At 36.8% G+C, this 17,740-nt stretch overlaps 5 protein-coding genes across 8 annotated transcripts; 3 read left to right on the top strand and 2 right to left on the bottom strand.

The window, feature by feature from the left end:
* Positions 1-65: 65 nt before the first annotated feature.
* Positions 66-2,654, top strand: LOC123467036. Its single transcript, XM_045167099.1, has 6 exons — positions 66-189; positions 261-297; positions 407-604; positions 669-1,608; positions 1,683-1,886; positions 1,947-2,654. The coding sequence occupies exons 4-6, from the start codon at positions 1,344-1,346 to the stop codon at positions 2,540-2,542; spliced, it is 1,065 nt and encodes a 354-aa protein (XP_045023034.1). The 5' UTR covers positions 66-189; positions 261-297; positions 407-604; positions 669-1,343; the 3' UTR covers positions 2,543-2,654.
* On the top strand, positions 2,548-3,740 carry LOC123466435. Its single transcript, XM_045167119.1, has 3 exons — positions 2,548-2,667; positions 2,728-3,056; positions 3,117-3,740. The coding sequence occupies exons 1-3, from the start codon at positions 2,562-2,564 to the stop codon at positions 3,738-3,740; spliced, it is 1,059 nt and encodes a 352-aa protein (XP_045023054.1). The 5' UTR covers positions 2,548-2,561.
* A 4,545-nt stretch (positions 3,741-8,285) lies between these two features.
* Positions 8,286-9,482, top strand: LOC123467048 (peroxisome assembly protein 12-like). The gene is given in 5 exon segments (XM_045167118.1): positions 8,286-8,420; positions 8,495-8,596; positions 8,598-8,604; positions 8,663-9,206; positions 9,274-9,482. Coding segments are annotated over 5 exon segments (906 nt in total). The 3' UTR covers positions 9,392-9,482.
* On the bottom strand, positions 9,469-14,523 carry LOC116931939 (stress-activated protein kinase JNK). 2 transcript variants are annotated; one of them, XM_032939619.2, is made up of 11 exons: positions 14,179-14,522; positions 12,517-12,724; positions 12,309-12,438; positions 12,132-12,230; positions 11,966-12,064; positions 11,760-11,894; positions 11,555-11,684; positions 11,318-11,476; positions 11,118-11,242; positions 10,900-11,037; positions 9,469-10,825 (listed from the first exon to the last, which is right to left on the bottom strand). In XM_032939619.2, the coding sequence occupies exons 2-11, from the start codon at positions 12,633-12,635 to the stop codon at positions 10,754-10,756; spliced, it is 1,206 nt and encodes a 401-aa protein (XP_032795510.1). In that variant the 5' UTR covers positions 12,636-12,724; positions 14,179-14,522; the 3' UTR covers positions 9,469-10,753. The 2 variants fall into 2 exon arrangements, with proteins under 2 accessions (XP_032795510.1, XP_045023051.1); XM_045167116.1 differs by having other exon boundaries at positions 12,132-12,438; positions 14,179-14,523.
* Positions 14,524-14,670: 147 nt separating this feature from the next.
* On the bottom strand, positions 14,671-17,423 carry LOC116931941 (lipase maturation factor 2). Of its 3 annotated transcripts, none has more exons than XM_032939624.2 (11): positions 17,245-17,423; positions 17,000-17,183; positions 16,632-16,924; positions 16,372-16,550; positions 16,071-16,308; positions 15,796-16,004; positions 15,628-15,721; positions 15,420-15,566; positions 15,318-15,348; positions 15,054-15,248; positions 14,671-14,995 (listed from the first exon to the last, which is right to left on the bottom strand). In XM_032939624.2, the coding sequence occupies exons 1-11, from the start codon at positions 17,309-17,311 to the stop codon at positions 14,749-14,751; spliced, it is 1,884 nt and encodes a 627-aa protein (XP_032795515.2). In that variant the 5' UTR covers positions 17,312-17,423; the 3' UTR covers positions 14,671-14,748. The 3 variants fall into 3 exon arrangements, with proteins under 3 accessions (XP_032795515.2, XP_032795513.2, XP_032795512.2); XM_032939622.2 differs by having other exon boundaries at positions 17,000-17,206; positions 17,256-17,423; XM_032939621.2 differs by having other exon boundaries at positions 17,256-17,423.
* Between the last annotated feature and the right edge of the window lie 317 nt (positions 17,424-17,740).

The raw sequence follows: 17,740 nt of genomic DNA, 5'->3' as shown, positions 1-17,740 counted from the left end.
GAATGTTCCCCTATGACGGCGAGAGGATTTGCAAAATTCCCTATCCTTTCCCCAGTCAAGAGCCAATCAGAAGAAAAAAGGAGGTGAAGACTTCGCCGTCTGGCGTTCAAAAATGCCACCTCGTAAGGATGGGAAGATAGAAAGAAAATGGGGTTGGGACTAACGTTTGACGTCTTCAGCCAAATAATGGTAAGCATTTTGTTATTTAAATTTAAGAAATAGAAAATGCTGCAGAATTTGAGTTTCATTTATTGTTTCAGTGTTCTGGCCCTACGTTCCTTATTGGCTGGACCAAAGGTACTGGTCTTCTTATTTAAACTTAAACGCAACTTTCTCTTGTTAGACAAAATTGGTTTCAAAAATTTTCTCAAAATAACTTCAATTAATGCTTTGTTTTTTTCACCAGGACGAGCGATTTCACAGAGAAAAGTGTTACATGTCTCCAGATGGGGCAGAAGGAATTCAACAAGGCCCTTCAACATGAAAGTCGAGCTTGACATCTGTCAAAGGCACTCCTTTACAAATAGATACACCGTCCACAGCCTTGACACAAACTCAACTGTGGGATAGAAAAGGCCACCACAGTCTGTAAAAAACAATAGAGGTAATGTTGTTTATGAGATTTTAAGTTTTGAAATAATATTGAGTAGTGCCCTCTCTCTTCTCAGCAATTAAATTGGCTGATCCTGATTGTCCATGCCTGAATTGTCTAAGCAATCGACATTCTTTAATTTATCTTCCGAAAAGTTTATTCTTCGGCATACTACTGGACGTGTTCTTGGCGAAAGAGCTGCTTCATGCGGTGCCGATGGTAGAAGCCGACGGATTGGCAACAGGAGGATTCTGTCTTTGGCCGCATTCATATTTGGAGTGAACGTTGCTGCTTGCTGAATATGTGGAAGAAGACGGCGTTTGTTTGAGTTATTCAGCTCGGGATCTTCATCTGCAAGAAAGAAAAGATGATGCGGTAATATAAATATTCATAGTGAGTTATAAATATAATTTATTTTCAGAAATGGGACCAAAATGGTTGTTATGAACGGGAATGTTGCAAGGAAAAATCAGGAAGAGTAAACGAAGACAGAGAAAATTTCAATTTACTGGCCAAGGGAATGCGATTCTCGTACAGAATTACAAGACCATGGTTGTAGATATAATGGTTCCCACTGTCTGTGTTATAAGGTCCCATAAGAAAAAAATTGAAAGTTCTCCGTCAATGATCTTTCCTCAGGGCATGGTTACTACGAAAGTGCTGCCATCTGCCCACACAATCTCTAACTGAATGGCTTACTGCAGAAACGAAGAATTCACGTTTTAATGGCGGAAATGCAGATTAATGTAAAATGACACGCAAACCATGTTTCGTTTTTAATTGTAAATCTTCTTATAACAAAGAAAATGAAAGTCTTGCGTTTTTCCATCCACCGAAGTTGTGTCTAAATTCCTGGCAGGAAATTATTAAAAAGCCAGGACTCACTTGCCAGTCCAGAATTTGCAGTATTCATTTTGAAAAGAACGACATACTCAAAGGGAGAGAAATTCAAGGCGTGTTTTACAGTTATCCGAAATGGAAATTAAAATCAGGTGCTCGGCCCAGTAAATTGCTAGGTATTCTCAAATTTTAATTATCCATGACAATGTTAACTTATACTAATACTGCTAATTCTGTATGTTTCTAACAGGAAATGATGTCAGCGTACTCGAAAGACCTGCTGCAAAGAAGTATGTTCACAGTGATAGGTTTAAGTCACCATATCGAAATATAACAGCAAAGTCTAAAGCTGCTAATCCTAAGCTGCAGTTGGACAATCAATCATTTTTGTCGAATAACAACACCAATGTATTGATCCCATCACATGCAAAGAAGTCAACGTCAAATAGCATAGGTAAATTAAAAACTAAGTGTAATAAGATATTTTTTAAAAACATGACATGTTATGTTACAGCTATACACCAACTTGACGCTGAAAAAGGAAAAGTAAATGATATGGAAGCAGCTGAACCTGTGGCATTACCATGTGTAACAACAGAAGACATGTTCCAGGAACCTACTACTGAAACACTCCTACACATTCCACCTGAAAAAGAAATGGCATCTGAATCTGAATCTCAATTGAGAGTAGAATTTGAACCGAATGATATGGAAGTGGATGAACTGATTGGAGCACCGGGTGAAATGACAGAAGAAATGTTACAAGAAAATTCAGAACAAACAGCACGGGAGACAGAAATGGAAGGATACCTTGACCCAGCTACATACACTGATGTTATTGCGAGAGTCAAACTACCTTCCTCTTCGTGGATGTGGCAAGAAGATAAGGTTAACAAAACCCTCGTGTGTTTCAGTCATTCATTTTCTCCAGATCGCAAAATTGTAATAAAAACAATCTCAGTTGTCTCCATGAATAAGGTGGAATTGTTCCTCAATGGAAAACAAATATTTCCCCGTAATGTTAAGACTAATTTCAATGTAATTGAAGATTTATCTAACATTATTGGTGCCGTGGAAGTAAGCAATGTGTGTGATGGAATTGTTTATTAATCCAAATAACAGCGAGAAGATGTCGATGCAATTAGTGGTAAAGGTTTTTTCAAGACGTATGAGCATTGCTTTGAATCACTACAGAGAAAAATACGAAAAAGATAGCATTAGATTAATATTCAAAGGTATTTTACAACTCATTAATTATCATGTTATTTGTACTTATTACTGCTTCAATGTTTCAGATTCTCTACCTACAGAGAGACTTACATTTCTTTTGAATAACGTATTTGATGTGTTAAATGGACGCATTCCAAAGGAAGGAATAACGATTAGCAACTGGCATAACAAGAAAAAAATTTTGGATCAAATGCTGAGATGTCTGGAACTGACTGAACAGGCGTTCAAGAAGCAATCTAAGAATATGGTCATTGTTAAAAGTATGTTTGTTTCGAATCAAACTCTTTTTGGTTGGCGCTTAACAATCAACAGCGTAATCCAAATTACTGAGGAATTGTTCAATTCTGGGTATTCACTAGTACTGACCGGCAAAATGAATCAAGATATTCTGGAAGTATGTTTTTATTAATTTTAAAAATTTGGTGTATACTATAATATTGTTTTAATTTGATAGCGTTTTTTTGGAATCGTGCGCTCCTACGACAACCGACCAACAGCACACTCTTTCCTTCAGATCTACCGTGCGCTCTCCATGTCGCAAACTGTCAAATGTAAGTTAAAGAAGGCTAATGCAGATGACAAAGAGGATGTGTACCAATTGGTTTCATATGCGAAATGTTGGATTAACCGCTTCAAGGAGTGCGAGAGGAAGGCTGCCGCAATGAAAGCTTCCTTACGCGATAATTTGTTTGACGAAATTTCAATTCGCTATGTGAATGTTATTCAAAATGATGAGAAAGATGTTACTAGAAACAATTTAATTTACGATCTCTGCGGCTACATGTTTCAGACGAGGGGACAGTTAATATCTTGCCAAGAGTGTAAAGAAACAGTTGTTTGTGAGGAGGCTGATTTGCCAGACGATTTCACTGCAAAGCAGTACACAGCTTTTCGCAATAGAGGAGGACTAATTTTTGTTACAATCCCAGTCTTTCAATCAATACGGGAAGTGGAAAAGATTATTTCGTCTCAATTTGAAGATGACGGTCATTATTTAGTGAGAGATAGTTACGAAATTTGTATGTCAAAAATCAAAGTACTCAATCTTTGTCCTTTTTTTTGTGACACACCGTGCTGACTCGTATCCTTATTTAATAATGGAATTCGTACAAGTTAGATATCATTTTGAATCAAAGCGTTTTCAAGAACGTAATTTGGCAGAAGTTGATAGTAACGTGCGACAAAATTTCAAGATGGCAAAACTTGCTTAATTTTTTTTTTCTAAATGTAAATTGTATGTATGTTAATACACATTACAAGTTATAAATTGAACCAATGAAATCTATTGTTATCATCTGAAATTAATCTTAATTAGAAAATCGTCAATCAATCTGTTTAACGGATGCGCAAAGCCGCAAAGTACGCATAGCTCTGATTTGTTTACGAGGGACTTAGAAAATTTCTGTGTTGTTTCAGTGTAAGCTTCCACCCTTCCAACACCAGGTCGCGGGGCTGTCGCAGTAACCAAAGATCACAAAAAAATCAGCTGCCTTATGGGACCTTATAACACAGACAGTGGGAACCATTATATCAACAACCATGGGCAGGGATAGGAATTCTGGCTACACCTGTCGCCTTCATGGCAGTAGATACATGTTTACAGGCCTTAACCATTAAGTAGGCCTTGGTTTAACATAGTCTCCGTGGCGGGCGTTCCAATTTTTTTTTATTGTTTAGCTATGTTGTCATTATTTACGTTTATTGTTTTTGTTTTTTTCTTTTGATTTGGTTTTAAAGTTAGTTGTATTTGTGTTTGTATTTTTAAAATCTATATATATGTTTAAAAAGAATAAACTTTTTTAATGAAAAAAAATTGCTGTATTTCATTTTTTTTGAACCACGAAACAAATTTTACATTAGAACAGAAGTAAGAATATATTATTATTTGATAGGTAATATTAATGAATTTCTTACCATTTAACGAATGTTATTTAGGATTAGTGAAATGCATAAAATTTTTACAGTGTTACTCAGCCAAAGCTTTAAATTTGCATTCAGTGTGTTGGCTGCGTTTTCCATCCACGTTGGGAAGTACACTTTTTTATTAAGAAGGTAATCTATTGTGGCATTGTAAAAAAATTAACACAATTATCAAACAGGTAACTTATCTCACAAAACTTTAATGTTATAGCCCTGACATCACTCTTTTATTTTCCCTTTTCCAGGTATCGGAATCCCACTAGGTTGACCGGGGCAACAACCAACAATTGAATAGTCAATTAAAAAGCAACCATTTAAGCCAAGAATCAATAACTAAGAATAAACCATTAAAGCTAATTAGGTATTTTTCAATGTAAAAATGTAATTAAATAATCAAATAATCAAACAATTTGTTCGTGTCACTCTTCACTCATTGAATTTGCTTTATGTTGTTTATGAATAAAACACTTGCTGCTTACTCTTTAAAACACATTGAGTTTTTATTTAAAATTTACTTGTGTTTACATGCATTCTTGGTAATTTAAAACGTTGGAATAATAATAATGAGAAGTTAGAATTCAAATTTGAATTACGCGCGTCATCAAAATGGCCGCCGCAATGGATGCCGGGAAGGGGCCAAGGGGGGTACATTTTATTGGAATTTGTGGTTCTTAAACTATAAAAATCGAAGTAAAATATAACATCAAAACATGCTAGAGATAATAAAGAATCTTAATAATATATTTTCTGTTTATTTTGGTGTATATTAGTAACCAAACAACGTACCCAAAAATGTCTGTTTTTGGCCCTCCCCCCCCCTCCCCTAAAATGTCATAAAATAAAATAATTAATTACGTTCTATGTTTTCAGCGAATTTTCGTAAGTTTTACGGCAATCGATAGGTATTTAAAAGCGCTATCTATTTGGTGAATTTCATCAAAAAATATTGAAAAGGAAAAAAATTCTAAATGAATCAAATTTTTTTGCGTTTTGTCGCTTGGGTCCAATCCTGCGCTTGATCGATTAAATGAAAAAAATTTGATTCGTTTAGAATTTTTTTCCTTTTCAATATTTTTTGATGAAATTCACCAAATAGATAGCGCTTTTAAATACCTATCGATTGCCGTAAAACTTACGAAAATTCGCTGAAAACATAGAACGTAATTAATTATTTTATTTTATGACATTTTAGGGGAGGGGAGGGGGCCAAAAACAGACATTTTTGGGTACGTTGTTTGGTTACTAATATACACCAAAATAAACAGAAAATATATTATTAAGATTCTTTATTATCTCTAGCATGTTTTGATGTTATATTTTACTTCGATTTTTATAGTTTAAGAACCACAAATTCCAATAAAATTGTACCCCCTTGGCCCCTTCCCGGCGGCCATTTTGATGACGCGCGTAATTCAAATTTGAATTCTAACTTCTCATTATTATTATTCCAACGTTTTAAATTACCAAGAATGCATGTAAACACAAGTAAATTTTAAATAAAAACTCAATGTGTTTTAAAGAGTAAGCAGCAAGTGTTTTATTCATAAACAACATAAAGCAAATTCAATGAGTGAAAAGTGACACGAACAAATTGTTTGATTATTTGATTATTTAATTACATTTTTACATTGAAAAATACCTAATTAGCTTTAATGGTTTATTCTATAGTTATTGATTCTTGGCTTAAATGGTTGCTTTTTAATTGACTATTCAATTGTTGGTTGTTGCCCCGGTCAACCTAGTGGGATTCGATACCTGGAAAAGGGAAAATAAAAGAGTGATGTCAGGGCTATAACATTAAAGTTTTGTGAGATAAGTTACCTGTTTGATAATTGTGTTAATTTTTTTACAATGCCACAATAGATTACCTTCTTAATAAAAAAGTGTACTTCCCAACGTGGATGGAAAACGCAGCCAACACACTGAATGCAAATTTAAAGCTTTGGCTGAGTAACACTGTAAAAATTTTATGCATTTCACTAATCCTAAATAACATTCGTTAAATGGTAAGAAATTCATTAATATTACCTATCAAATAATAATATATTCTTACTTCTGTTCTAATGTAAAATTTGTTTCGTGGTTCAAAAAAATGAAATACAGCAATTTTTTTCATTAAAAAAGTTTATTCTTTTTAAACATATATATAGATTTTAAAAATACAAACACAAATACAACTAACTTTAAAACCAAATCAAAAAAAAAACAAAAACAATAAACGTAAATAATGACAACATAGCTAAACAATCAAAAAAAATTGGAACGCCCGCCACGGAGACTATGTTGAACGGAAACAAATCGGAATAAGCCGTACGCATAGTGATCGGAAACAATTCCGTTCCCCACCACTTGGAGGATCCGTTTTTGACCGACAATCTAAACGGATCTGTTTCCGTGGACAGATGAAGACTGTGTTGGAGGGGGGGAGGCTGGTGTCGTATGTAGTATGTACTACGACACTGCCCCCCCCCCCCTTTCTGGTGTCGTGGTACCCTCGGGGGCCACTGTTGGGGGGTCCAATGACCGCATGCCGTGGGACAAGGGGCATCCCTAAAACGCGAAAGTGAAACGCGAAACGAACAGTGACTAAAACGCGGAACGCTGTGCGAAACAGCCCCCAGGCAATGGGCTGCGAAACCCTCAAATATCGCCTAAAGGCAACCTAAATAGCGAAACGATTTTGCGAAACCATTATTTAAAATGCCATTAGATTTTGCATTTCATTTAGAGAAATAAGAACCGTGTACTATTCTTTTTTGAGAACATGTAACCCCGATAAGCATTGTAAGCTCTACGCCAACAAAAACTCATTTTTAAAATCTATGGTTCTTTCCAGTCCTTTTTTAATTTGTTGGCATTTACTTGAACAAATTTGCGACGAATTGTTAACTTGTATTGGTTAATAGGAAACTAAATACGATGGGGAATAAAAAACTAGCATTTTAAATAAAACAATATGTTTAGAATCTGATTGAAGTAAATTAAATTAATTGATTGAATTAAATTGAGTTTAGACCAAAAAATGTAAAGCCGTGGGCTAACTGGGATGTTCTCCAGTGCTCTGACCTCTGAGTGCCTTGAATGGTTCCATAGCATGATAAATTTGGCCTGAAAAAACTCATGAGACTGTTTGACTCTGTCAGAAATGTAAAAGCCTTGCCCAAAATTAACTTTCAACACGTTGGTAAAAGCAAATATGTTTGACTTTAAATTACCTGCGATTCCTGTTAAAATTTTCTTTTTTTATTTATTGAAATATTAACATTTCGCGCTTTCGCCAGCCATCCAGCAGCCTTCTGTTTCGCAACGTTGTTTCGCACTTTAGCATGGGAATGAAACACCATTCAGCGGCTTAACCGCGAAATAAACCATCTTGATTGGCACGGCGTTTCGCGTTTTATTCGCTTTTCGCCTGTTCCTGTTCGTTTCGCGTTTTAGGGACACCCTGGCACAAGTTTTTTTCAAGCCGAACGCCATCTAGCGATGAACACAAGCCTAAAATAGGAAAACGTGAAGAAAAAGAAGAAGGTCTCTGAAAGTCCGCAGTTTACCCATTCCGCAATCCGCGTCCGCACATTAACCTAGCCAAATTTAACTTGTTTTGGAACAATGAAAGGTTGTCTGCTAGTATTTCGTTATTTTGGCTAACAATGCGAGCGATGAGATGATGGAATTTTTTTTTTAATCATTCTGGTTCAGTTGTATGATCATTATGGCTGAAAGAGGAGCACACTTGAGTCAACTACTTTTAGATTCGAGCAGGCCATCGATTTTTGAACTAGTTGCTCAAGAAGGACTTAATCAAGCACTTCGCGGAACCATAAAATTCTTCTTTAGGGTAGCTTTTTCCTTGTTATATCCATACCCAAACTTAGACAATTCTAAAAATGAAAAAGAACATTTTTTTTATAGGTATGTGCAAATCATTATCCAGAAACTTTGGGTGTAACATTTCGTTGGGCAAATGAAATCCAATTAGTATTTGACTGCTTACTTCAGAGCTATTATCTACGTAAACCATGGTATACAATTTTCTGCTTTAGTGCAACCATGAAATTATATCAAACCTTTTTTTAATAGGTGCTTCATTTGCTGAAAACTTTTATGGACTAGAAAGAGTCACAAAAAATGATTGCAGATTGAATGGGAAGGCAAAACTTTGTTCACTCATCAGTCTTTCAGTTCTTCCATATGCTTTGTTGAAATTAGATGCATATTTCTCTAAAAGGCAACCATCTACTCAGCAACATCCTGTGATGAGCTTTTCTAGCATTCGGTTCATCTATGATTTAATAGTTTTGATAAACTGGATGCTCTATACTTGGGGAAAATCTGTTACCCATTCTCCTGTTTTGCATCTGTTAGGAGTGAAACTAAAACATGGTGGTGAAAACAGCAGTCCAGGAATTTCTCTCACTAAAATCATTGAAATGAGTGCCTTCTTTATTCAATTTCTTGAATGGTGGTTTACTAATCAGTCATCACAAGCCAAGAGTATGCTTTCTTTACCCATTCCACCTCCACCACATTCCGTTGTACAGAACCAAAACTCCAAACCTAGGACGGGTGCTTGTCCACTGTGTCAACAGCAATGGAAGAACGAATGCGTCCTGCGGGTGTCAGGGTATTATTCAGCTATTTGCATATATTACTACTTTATACTCAAAACTGATTCTTTTTTCCAATCACAGATATGTGTTTTGCTACCGGTGTATTTTACCATATCTAAAAGAGAACAGCAAGTGCCCCATATCCAAACTCCCTGCGACCCCAAGTGACTTGATACGCATATTTGCTAACGCTGAATAATAGAATTATAATATAGAATGGAATTATAATATTGGTCATTACGCTGTATCAATGGAGAAAAAAAATAAATAAACACGCTTGTTTCATCGCATCATTTATTAGACTGGTATTTCCATCGAAATCTTAAATATATGGGGAAGCGTTTCTCACATCTTTACTCAAAAACAAGCAAAATGAACAATACTTAAACAAGTGTAACCGACGGATAGCTGGGCGTCTTATGAGACCTCGATGACATACCACAAACAAAAAAGGTAAATAATAATAAAAAATAAATTAATACATAATACGGCTGCTCGCGCTATGTCCCCTTTTTACTATTTCATATATTTTTTTTTTTTTTTTTTTTTAAGTTGAGGTCGCGGTTTTACTTATTTATTCACTCTCAAAAAGATGATTACCATCGGGATGTGGAATGTTCACCGTTTTGTTTTCATCGAGCTTTTCATGAAACGCGGAGTAGATTTAAAGACGGCCAAACCGAAACAAATCGAGAGGAAAATGCGATTTTCCTTTTAATTTAAAAATGTATATGGAGGTTGGGGAGGAGAAGGGACGATGAGTGGGGGAATGGAACAAAAGTGCAGAAAGTGGTCGCCAAGGATCCTCACTCGCTGACTACGACACGATTCACAATTGTATAATTAGAGGAAAGCAAGAGTGGGGTCATCAAACAACACTATTGCACGTGATATAGAAAGATAAAAAGAAGATAAAGAGCAGTGTTGAGAAAAATAACGCAGTTTAAAGAAAATAAGACAGAAAAAAAGAAGAAATGGGAATAAGAAGCTCACTCACGTTTTGGGTGAACGAGGTTTACAAATGTACTTGACTATGGGCCTGGTGCAGCGGTTCTTTCTACCCACATCTTTTGACTTTTATTGCACACCACCAGAAAGGACAGAGAAAAAACCCACACCGGAAGCAATCGGTCTGACAACAAAGATCTTCTTGCATAGATTATGCGCAGCTACAGGATCTCCAATGATACGAAGAATGTAAATACAACTCCGATCCTAAGTGTTACAAATTGGATTCCTCTTTTTGCTCTTTTTGCTCATGAAAAGTTCAATTCGTTTTTCCCTGCTTCAACTAATTTCGTGTGTTATGTGGATTACTGGCTTTCCCATTGGCTTGTTATGCCACTCTCTAACGCCCCATTAAGAAAATACGACCCACATTACTGTTTTACTTCTGTAAACACATCATCACTTTTTGCAGTGACGGTGTTTTTTTGTTTTTTTAGGATGGCAGGGCAACTGGGATGAAATCATGGAGTACGCGAGTGGCAGAGGAGGATTATGTGTGTAGAAGTTGAATAGAAATGGAGAAATAGGATTATGAACGCAACAGACGTTGCTTCTACCGTTTGGCTGCTGTTCCAGAATTGCGATCCCGCTCTGAACTGCCATCAGTTTCATCCGTATGAGTAACCTATTGAAGTTATTTGAACAAAGAAATATCTTTAGGACATCCAGACTAAGATTTAAATGCGTTTGCAATTCTACCTGACGAATATTAGGTGCATAAGTTGGGGTGGAATGGGCGGCTTCGTACTCCATGACTTCCTTGTAGATCAGCTCTTTCCACTGATCAACAGTGTGCTCACGATCATCCACCGAGTGATCGTAGGGACCAGGAGCAGGCTAATAACATTTTCAGTTAATATTTAGTTATACAGCGTCTAAAGTCTCTTAAGACGACAGTAATATATAATTAAACTTACTGCGTTGACTTCGCCATCCTCGTACCAGACGCTAATGTATGGATGCAATAAGGCCTCATCGACCGAAATGCGTTTCTCGGGGTCGACCACCAGCATCTTACACAGGAGATCACGAGCTTGGCTAGCTAAAAATTCCAAGAAAATAGGACGAGATAAAAACTAATCGTGCATTGTTTACGCAAACAGCATTGCTGAAATACCTTTTAATCTACTATGTTCCGATGATTCTGCAGGGAAAAGTCCGTCAGGGAAAAGCTTTTCGAAGGCGTAGCCTGGATATTTTGGCCTGTTTTCGACGTAGCTGCGGACAGTAGGCTGTAAGCGTTTCATGAATTCAACACTAGGAGTTCCCAGTTGTTCTGCAAAATTAGAAAATTCACAAATTCAGGTTAAAGTTTATCATTTTTTCAAATACTAAGTCGATAAAAAAAATGTACCGATGATCTTGTTCCATTGGTCAATATGATCAGTGCCAGGAAAAAGAACATAGCCACGGATCATTTCACCCATGATGCAGCCAACAGACCACAAATCAACATTTTCTTTGTAACCCATACCGAGAATCACCTAAAAGAAGTAAATAAAAGAACAAAAAACCGTGAGCTGTGGGTTGAAACCGGGCCAAAATCAATGGACACATACTTCTGGTGCGCGATAATATCGTGTGACGACATAGGGGGTCATCATAAAATTGGTTCCTGCTGTTCTGGCTAGTCCAAAGTCTAGAATTTTTAACGTGCAGTCCGACTTTACTACAATATTGCTGGGTTTTAAATCCTAGAAAAATGAGTATGGTTGAATAATCAAATTATGTCCAATTAATTCACAATAAATAAACATATTCCTACTCGGTGAATTATTCCAGCTAGATGGAGATGTTTAATGCCACAAAGCATCTGATAAAGCAGGTATGACATTCTCTCATGATCCAAATCCATTTGTATAACCTGTTAAACCGGATTGATCAGTGAGTTGGTTGTGATATAATAAAAAAATAAAAATAAATAAAATAACCTGGCAAAGATTGGCATCCATCAACTCCATAACCAGATAAACATCGGAAAATTCACTAATAGACTTTTGCGGTGTAAAGGCATTGAGCAAACCTATGATCTGTTGATGCAGGTAAAAAAAAGAAACGAATATACGATACAAAATAATCGACCACACTGAGAATAAAATACAGCATACATTTTTGTGATTAACCATTTTCATGAGTTTGAATTCGCGATAGGCTCGTTTAGCATGAGTGACATTTTGAAATGGTCTACTCAGTTTCTTGATGGCAATGTTCTGTCCTGTAACTGTGTCCCAAGCGGCACTGTCAACATGATTTTTTGGCATTCGGTTAGAAACTCCAATGATGTGGTTAATGAAAGAAAAACTTGAAAAATAATACCAAACGATTCCCTGGGCTCCAGATCCGATGGCTTTTAGACTCTGATATCTCCGTAGGATTGTGAACTTGGTATCACCAACCTCGACCGTATAGAACTGATTGGCTAATCGGGACGCCATTTGAGTCCACGAATCCTGGTGATTTCCCCACCGGAGTACTTGAGTGCGAGATGTGACGAAGATGCCGCCTCTCTTTTATCGACCTGTGGCTAACAAGGGAATTCAATAACGCCGATCGTGAAAAGTGACAACACAGATGGTGAAACTTGAACCTTCCTAGCCATTCCGTCACTAGAAACAAGAATTCTACATAGAGATGACAACACTACGCTACAATAGGTGCAGAGGGCGGATTATTTTGATGCCGCGTGACTTGACTCACGACATTTGCTAGCGAACAAAAACAACACGAGTTAGCAGTAAAGAAACCCTCGCTCGTGCCTCCGCTTGACGGATTCCCAGCTGTCGCGTGGGTGTATCTCTTTCACCGGCTAAAGAGATGGAGGACGCGTCGGTTGATGCACGACAAAACAAGCACCATTTCATTCGCATCCCCAGCGCCGCCGCTACCCCCACGAATAGTCACGGGCCAGACTCTGATGTGACCGGTCGTAAATACACGGATTATACGTTCATTGTGGAAGGCGAGCGTGCTTTGATATGCGCTTGGATCGAAGTATACTGTCGGAGAGAAAAATGGGCATCGATCGTTTTGAGTTGTACTATCCGAATTTGCTGCAAAAAGTCACGTCTATCCTTTCAAGAGTCCTATTATTACCTAATATCCTAATGTATGTAACCATTACAGGGTCACAAAACCTGAAGATCAAAATGAAAACATACACAACGAAAAAGCATAAGGTATAATATTGAAAAAACTGCAGGGGTTAAAAAAACCATTCAGTTTGAAGGCTGATAAATGAGAACAAACCAATCCATACACAGGTATTACAATGTAATTCGACACGATGATGGGTTAAAACATAAGCGATGTTGGACGATTAAATTCATTTATTGTAAGCCCAAAAAGAATCGATTCAACCGGCCAAAGGGGCCAGAAAGGAAAAGCAGCAATGCATCGACATACGTACACCCCTCTCTCTCTTTAACCCTCCCAACTCCCCTTACACACTTGCCATCATATCTATGACGTGTGGCCTAACGTCACTGAAGCATTAAGGCAAGATAGAGGAAATAAGCCAAAATGAAATCATAAAAAAGTTTGGCCAGTCCTACTGTGAAAACTTAGTTAAAAAATGTTGTTTTTATCACTTGCAATCCTTTTTGCTCTACCATTGAATGTCCAAATTTAATATTCACACATTTCCCTGACACAATTATATGAAAGTTAAAAACTGAAGGAACTAACTTTCATTGAGATCTTGAATTGATGCAGGACTATATTAAGTATGCAAAACAGACAACATGGCTGCAAATGAAGGGTTTTACTCCTAAATCTTCATCGAAAAGTTTTACCTTACACACATTTCTATTTAATGGGCAGAAAGCAGTGCAGCAAAACAAACAGAAATATGAAAGACATAAGATGTCCAGCTTAATATCTTTACACCATGTCCCTAACATCACACATCATGGAGGGAAATGGTAAGGAATGGTTCAAGAAACCAACTGGAAGGCAAATGTCAAGAAAATCAATACTTACCAAAAGAAGTGAGACAATGGTAGAAACTCGAAGTGTAATTCAAACGGAAAGACTTTTGTTCCTCCTGTAAACTAAGTCACTCTTTAACAAAACCTCTAATATCTTCTTGAAGTAATATCGACCAAGTTTCATCCAACTACCGGTTTGTTTGGGACTGCTCTTTTTAGATATTACAATGTGGCTTGGACGTCAAACGGCACTTTGATAGTTCAAATAGATAATGCTGGCGAGAGTTTAAGAATAAACACTACAAATAAAGTACATAAGCATTCAAGAGCTTATTACACCTGTCATACAGTCATGGCCGACTGTGTTTCTATGTCTATGTGTTGTGCGTGCCGTGATGAAAAATTTTTTTTTCTTTTCTTTTTATGCCAGCCGATCGTGATCCATACCTAAACACACACGTTGTGCGGGTATACCGAAACACACATCTGCTTATTGGTACGCTTGATTTTACCGCGCTTTTCAATGCCGAAAGTGCTTTGGCGCTCTGTTTAAGCAAGCAATGTGTATTACACTTACACATACATTTTTAAATTTTAAGAGATAATAGTGGACCATCTGTTTTTATGATAAGCGAGTAACAACAAAAGCTGAAACCAACAATGCCCAAATGAAGATATGGGGTTCTGTTGCACTACAAATTACCCAAACTTTGTCGAGAAATGATGCCAATAAAGTATTTGTCAATGTAATATCAGGTTGGCCAAGTATTCTTTGGTTCTCCAGGTATTTAATCAATGGTTCATGATCAGATGAGAAAATGGGAAGATAGTCAGAAACCCTTGTTCGTTTCCACGAATTGTCTGTGACACTGCCAGGAATATTTTGAAAATGAGTTTTCCTGTTTAAAATGTTTAAATCAGGTGTACCTGTGGTCTGATGAAGAGGTATATTTATAGGTATATAAACTTCCTTTGATATATTTTGGAGGCCAATCTTCTTCAAACTCGTTGTATATATTGGAATCGAGTAGATTAATGACATCCGACTCGTTGGTCAAAATTCGGTAGGTCAATGATACTAACCAGGGATTGTGATGATAGGTTCCCAATGCTGCAAACCACCTGTATTAAATACATTTGATTTCACTTACCGTACGAATGGAACAAAAAAATCAGGAGAATGAAAAATACATTTGCCAATCTAGTCGAGGTTGATAAGGTACTGGGAAAAACAAAGATATGCGGAATTTAGATTTCAGAATTTATGCGATATTTAAGCATCACTGTGCTTACCAATGAACGGGCATGGTCTTTCAATTTGCCCAGGTTTATATTTAAATGAAATTTCGTTATATGGGCCCTGTAGTTCAGTTGCTCCTTCTAATATCACCTCTGGTCGACCATTTACACCAGTCATGGATCGAAAGAGACCGTAGGAACCTAGAACACAATACGCATGTGAGCACAATATAATTTAAATAATTATGTCATGACTTCTTACTAGTTAAATGAAACTGATCAAACTGTCCATGCCAACGATTAAGGAAAACGGGAAGTGACGTACGCGTCGCAGGATCAAGCGTCGAATACGGAACCTTAAGAAACATATGGAATGAGATTAAGAAGGTCTTTCTTCGACGGTACACATATTTTCCCAAAGAAACTATACCAAGCTGATTCCAAACAGGAAACATGCCACGGTGAAATACGTGACATACTGAATAACATTCAGAATATATTCAAACAAGGATGATCGTGATCTGAAAACGAGATCATATAGGGATGTGCAAGCCGTGAAGAAGAAAGATATAGCACCAATGGCAATTGATGTTGCTACTGCTAATTTAAGGGCCCTTTCAAAATCTTTTGCAGAAAATTCTGTTAATAATGAAGAGAAAAATTATGTAACTTGAAGAAAACTAAACATATTGACATTGTACGTACGTATTTCAGAATGGACTGGGACTTCCTTTCCTAAATCAATCCCAAACCAAAGAACCGTAAAATAAATCAGTAATCCAAGGGTAATTCCAGTGACTGTATTTTCCATCGCTGACGCCTTCTTGTTGTTTTGTAGTCCAAAAAGATGACGATCGTCCATCAGCGAAAAACAAAATGTAATAGTAAGGAGATTGAAGAAATTGTAATTTCCACTCGCGATTATCATGACCTGAAGCAGCATCTGAAAGAAATAATTTTATGGAAAGGGAATACATTTGAATTCTCACGCAATACTCAATTCAACCTGTCCATAGCACGAAAAAAGTCGCAATTTCCGAAACGGTGCAAAAAACAAAAAAGGCAGCGCAATTTCAATCACGTACGTTGCCACCACTGAGAGTTTATGGAACCAAACCGGAGACTGATGTAAATACCATGCCAACGGAGCTGGAATGCATTGAGATTCATAATGAACTGTCAAGGCTATTAAAGAAATGAATAATTAGCTTTAACAATATATTTAAGTGCTACAGCACTTAAGTGAAACAAAGAAAAAATGAATACCTGACAAGTTCCACCATGTTGGGCATTTACTGGTAAGTTTTACAACTCCAGAAGCAAACATGAGTCGAAAAAGTAACCATTTCACAAGCCAAAAGCACAACTGGTCTCTTGGTGTGGTTTTTCTTTTCTCTGAGAAAAGGATTGGAGCCACAACAATAGTTATGAATCCACTTTCTAGTAACATAATATCCCACTGGAAATGGAGAAATGTTTGGCCCACTTTGTACAGCGAGAGGTATAAGAGCCATAGTGTAAAAAATATGAACAAATTGCAGATCTTTTGATAAACTAGCCTACATGTAATGGTAAAAATTACATGGTGTCTCTCAGATCTAAACTTCTAATCCAGAAACAGATTTAAATTTTACCCAAGAAATGATAAGAGGATTCCAGTCAGAGCAAACAGTTCCATGCAATAGGAAACAGTTAACCCAAACACTGGAGCTAGATGTAGCAATGTTGGATTCTCCCAAAATTTATCAAAGAAATGCCTTTTGTCTTGAATACCTAAAGTGGCATGTGATGGAAGGATACCATTGGGCCCATATAACCCTGAAAATGAATGAGAATGAATTCTGTTACATCGTTAAAAAATTCGTGAAAAGTTGATTACATTTGAACAACCTCGTATTTGCACATAGAATGAGGTGAAGGCAGAAAGATATATAGCTGCCATACATCTTAAATAAACATTTCTCGTATTATATATTTCAGACCCCATCGTTGTGAGCAGCGATCGCGAGTCAAAATTTCAACGTTGCAAAACTGTTGACAATCTGGAAGCGTCTGACATCTATTTGCCGTTGCATGCTTGTCTTTAAATATCACAAAAGCGCACAATCTATAATTTATATTTTCTATATGAACGGACAAATAAAACGTTATTCCTTTTTTTCCCCTTTTAACTAATCTCGTTCTAAATTATAAGTACCTATTACCGACTGTGAGTTTCCATATCCCACTACTGCATTATCTTTTTGTTTGGCCGGTTTCGCCCATGCTCGCTTCTCAATTAGACGAAACTCTATAAATTTCAAACGGATTTGGAAATCTGCACCTACTTCCAGCCTACTTTCTCGCACTATTCTTTTATGTCAAATAGTTTGATT

Source organism: Daphnia magna, unplaced genomic scaffold (genome assembly GCF_020631705.1).
Source record: "Daphnia magna isolate NIES unplaced genomic scaffold, ASM2063170v1.1 Dm_contigs139, whole genome shotgun sequence".
NCBI lineage: Eukaryota > Metazoa > Arthropoda > Branchiopoda > Diplostraca > Daphniidae > Daphnia > Daphnia magna.
This window is presented reverse-complemented; position numbering and strand designations above follow the sequence as displayed.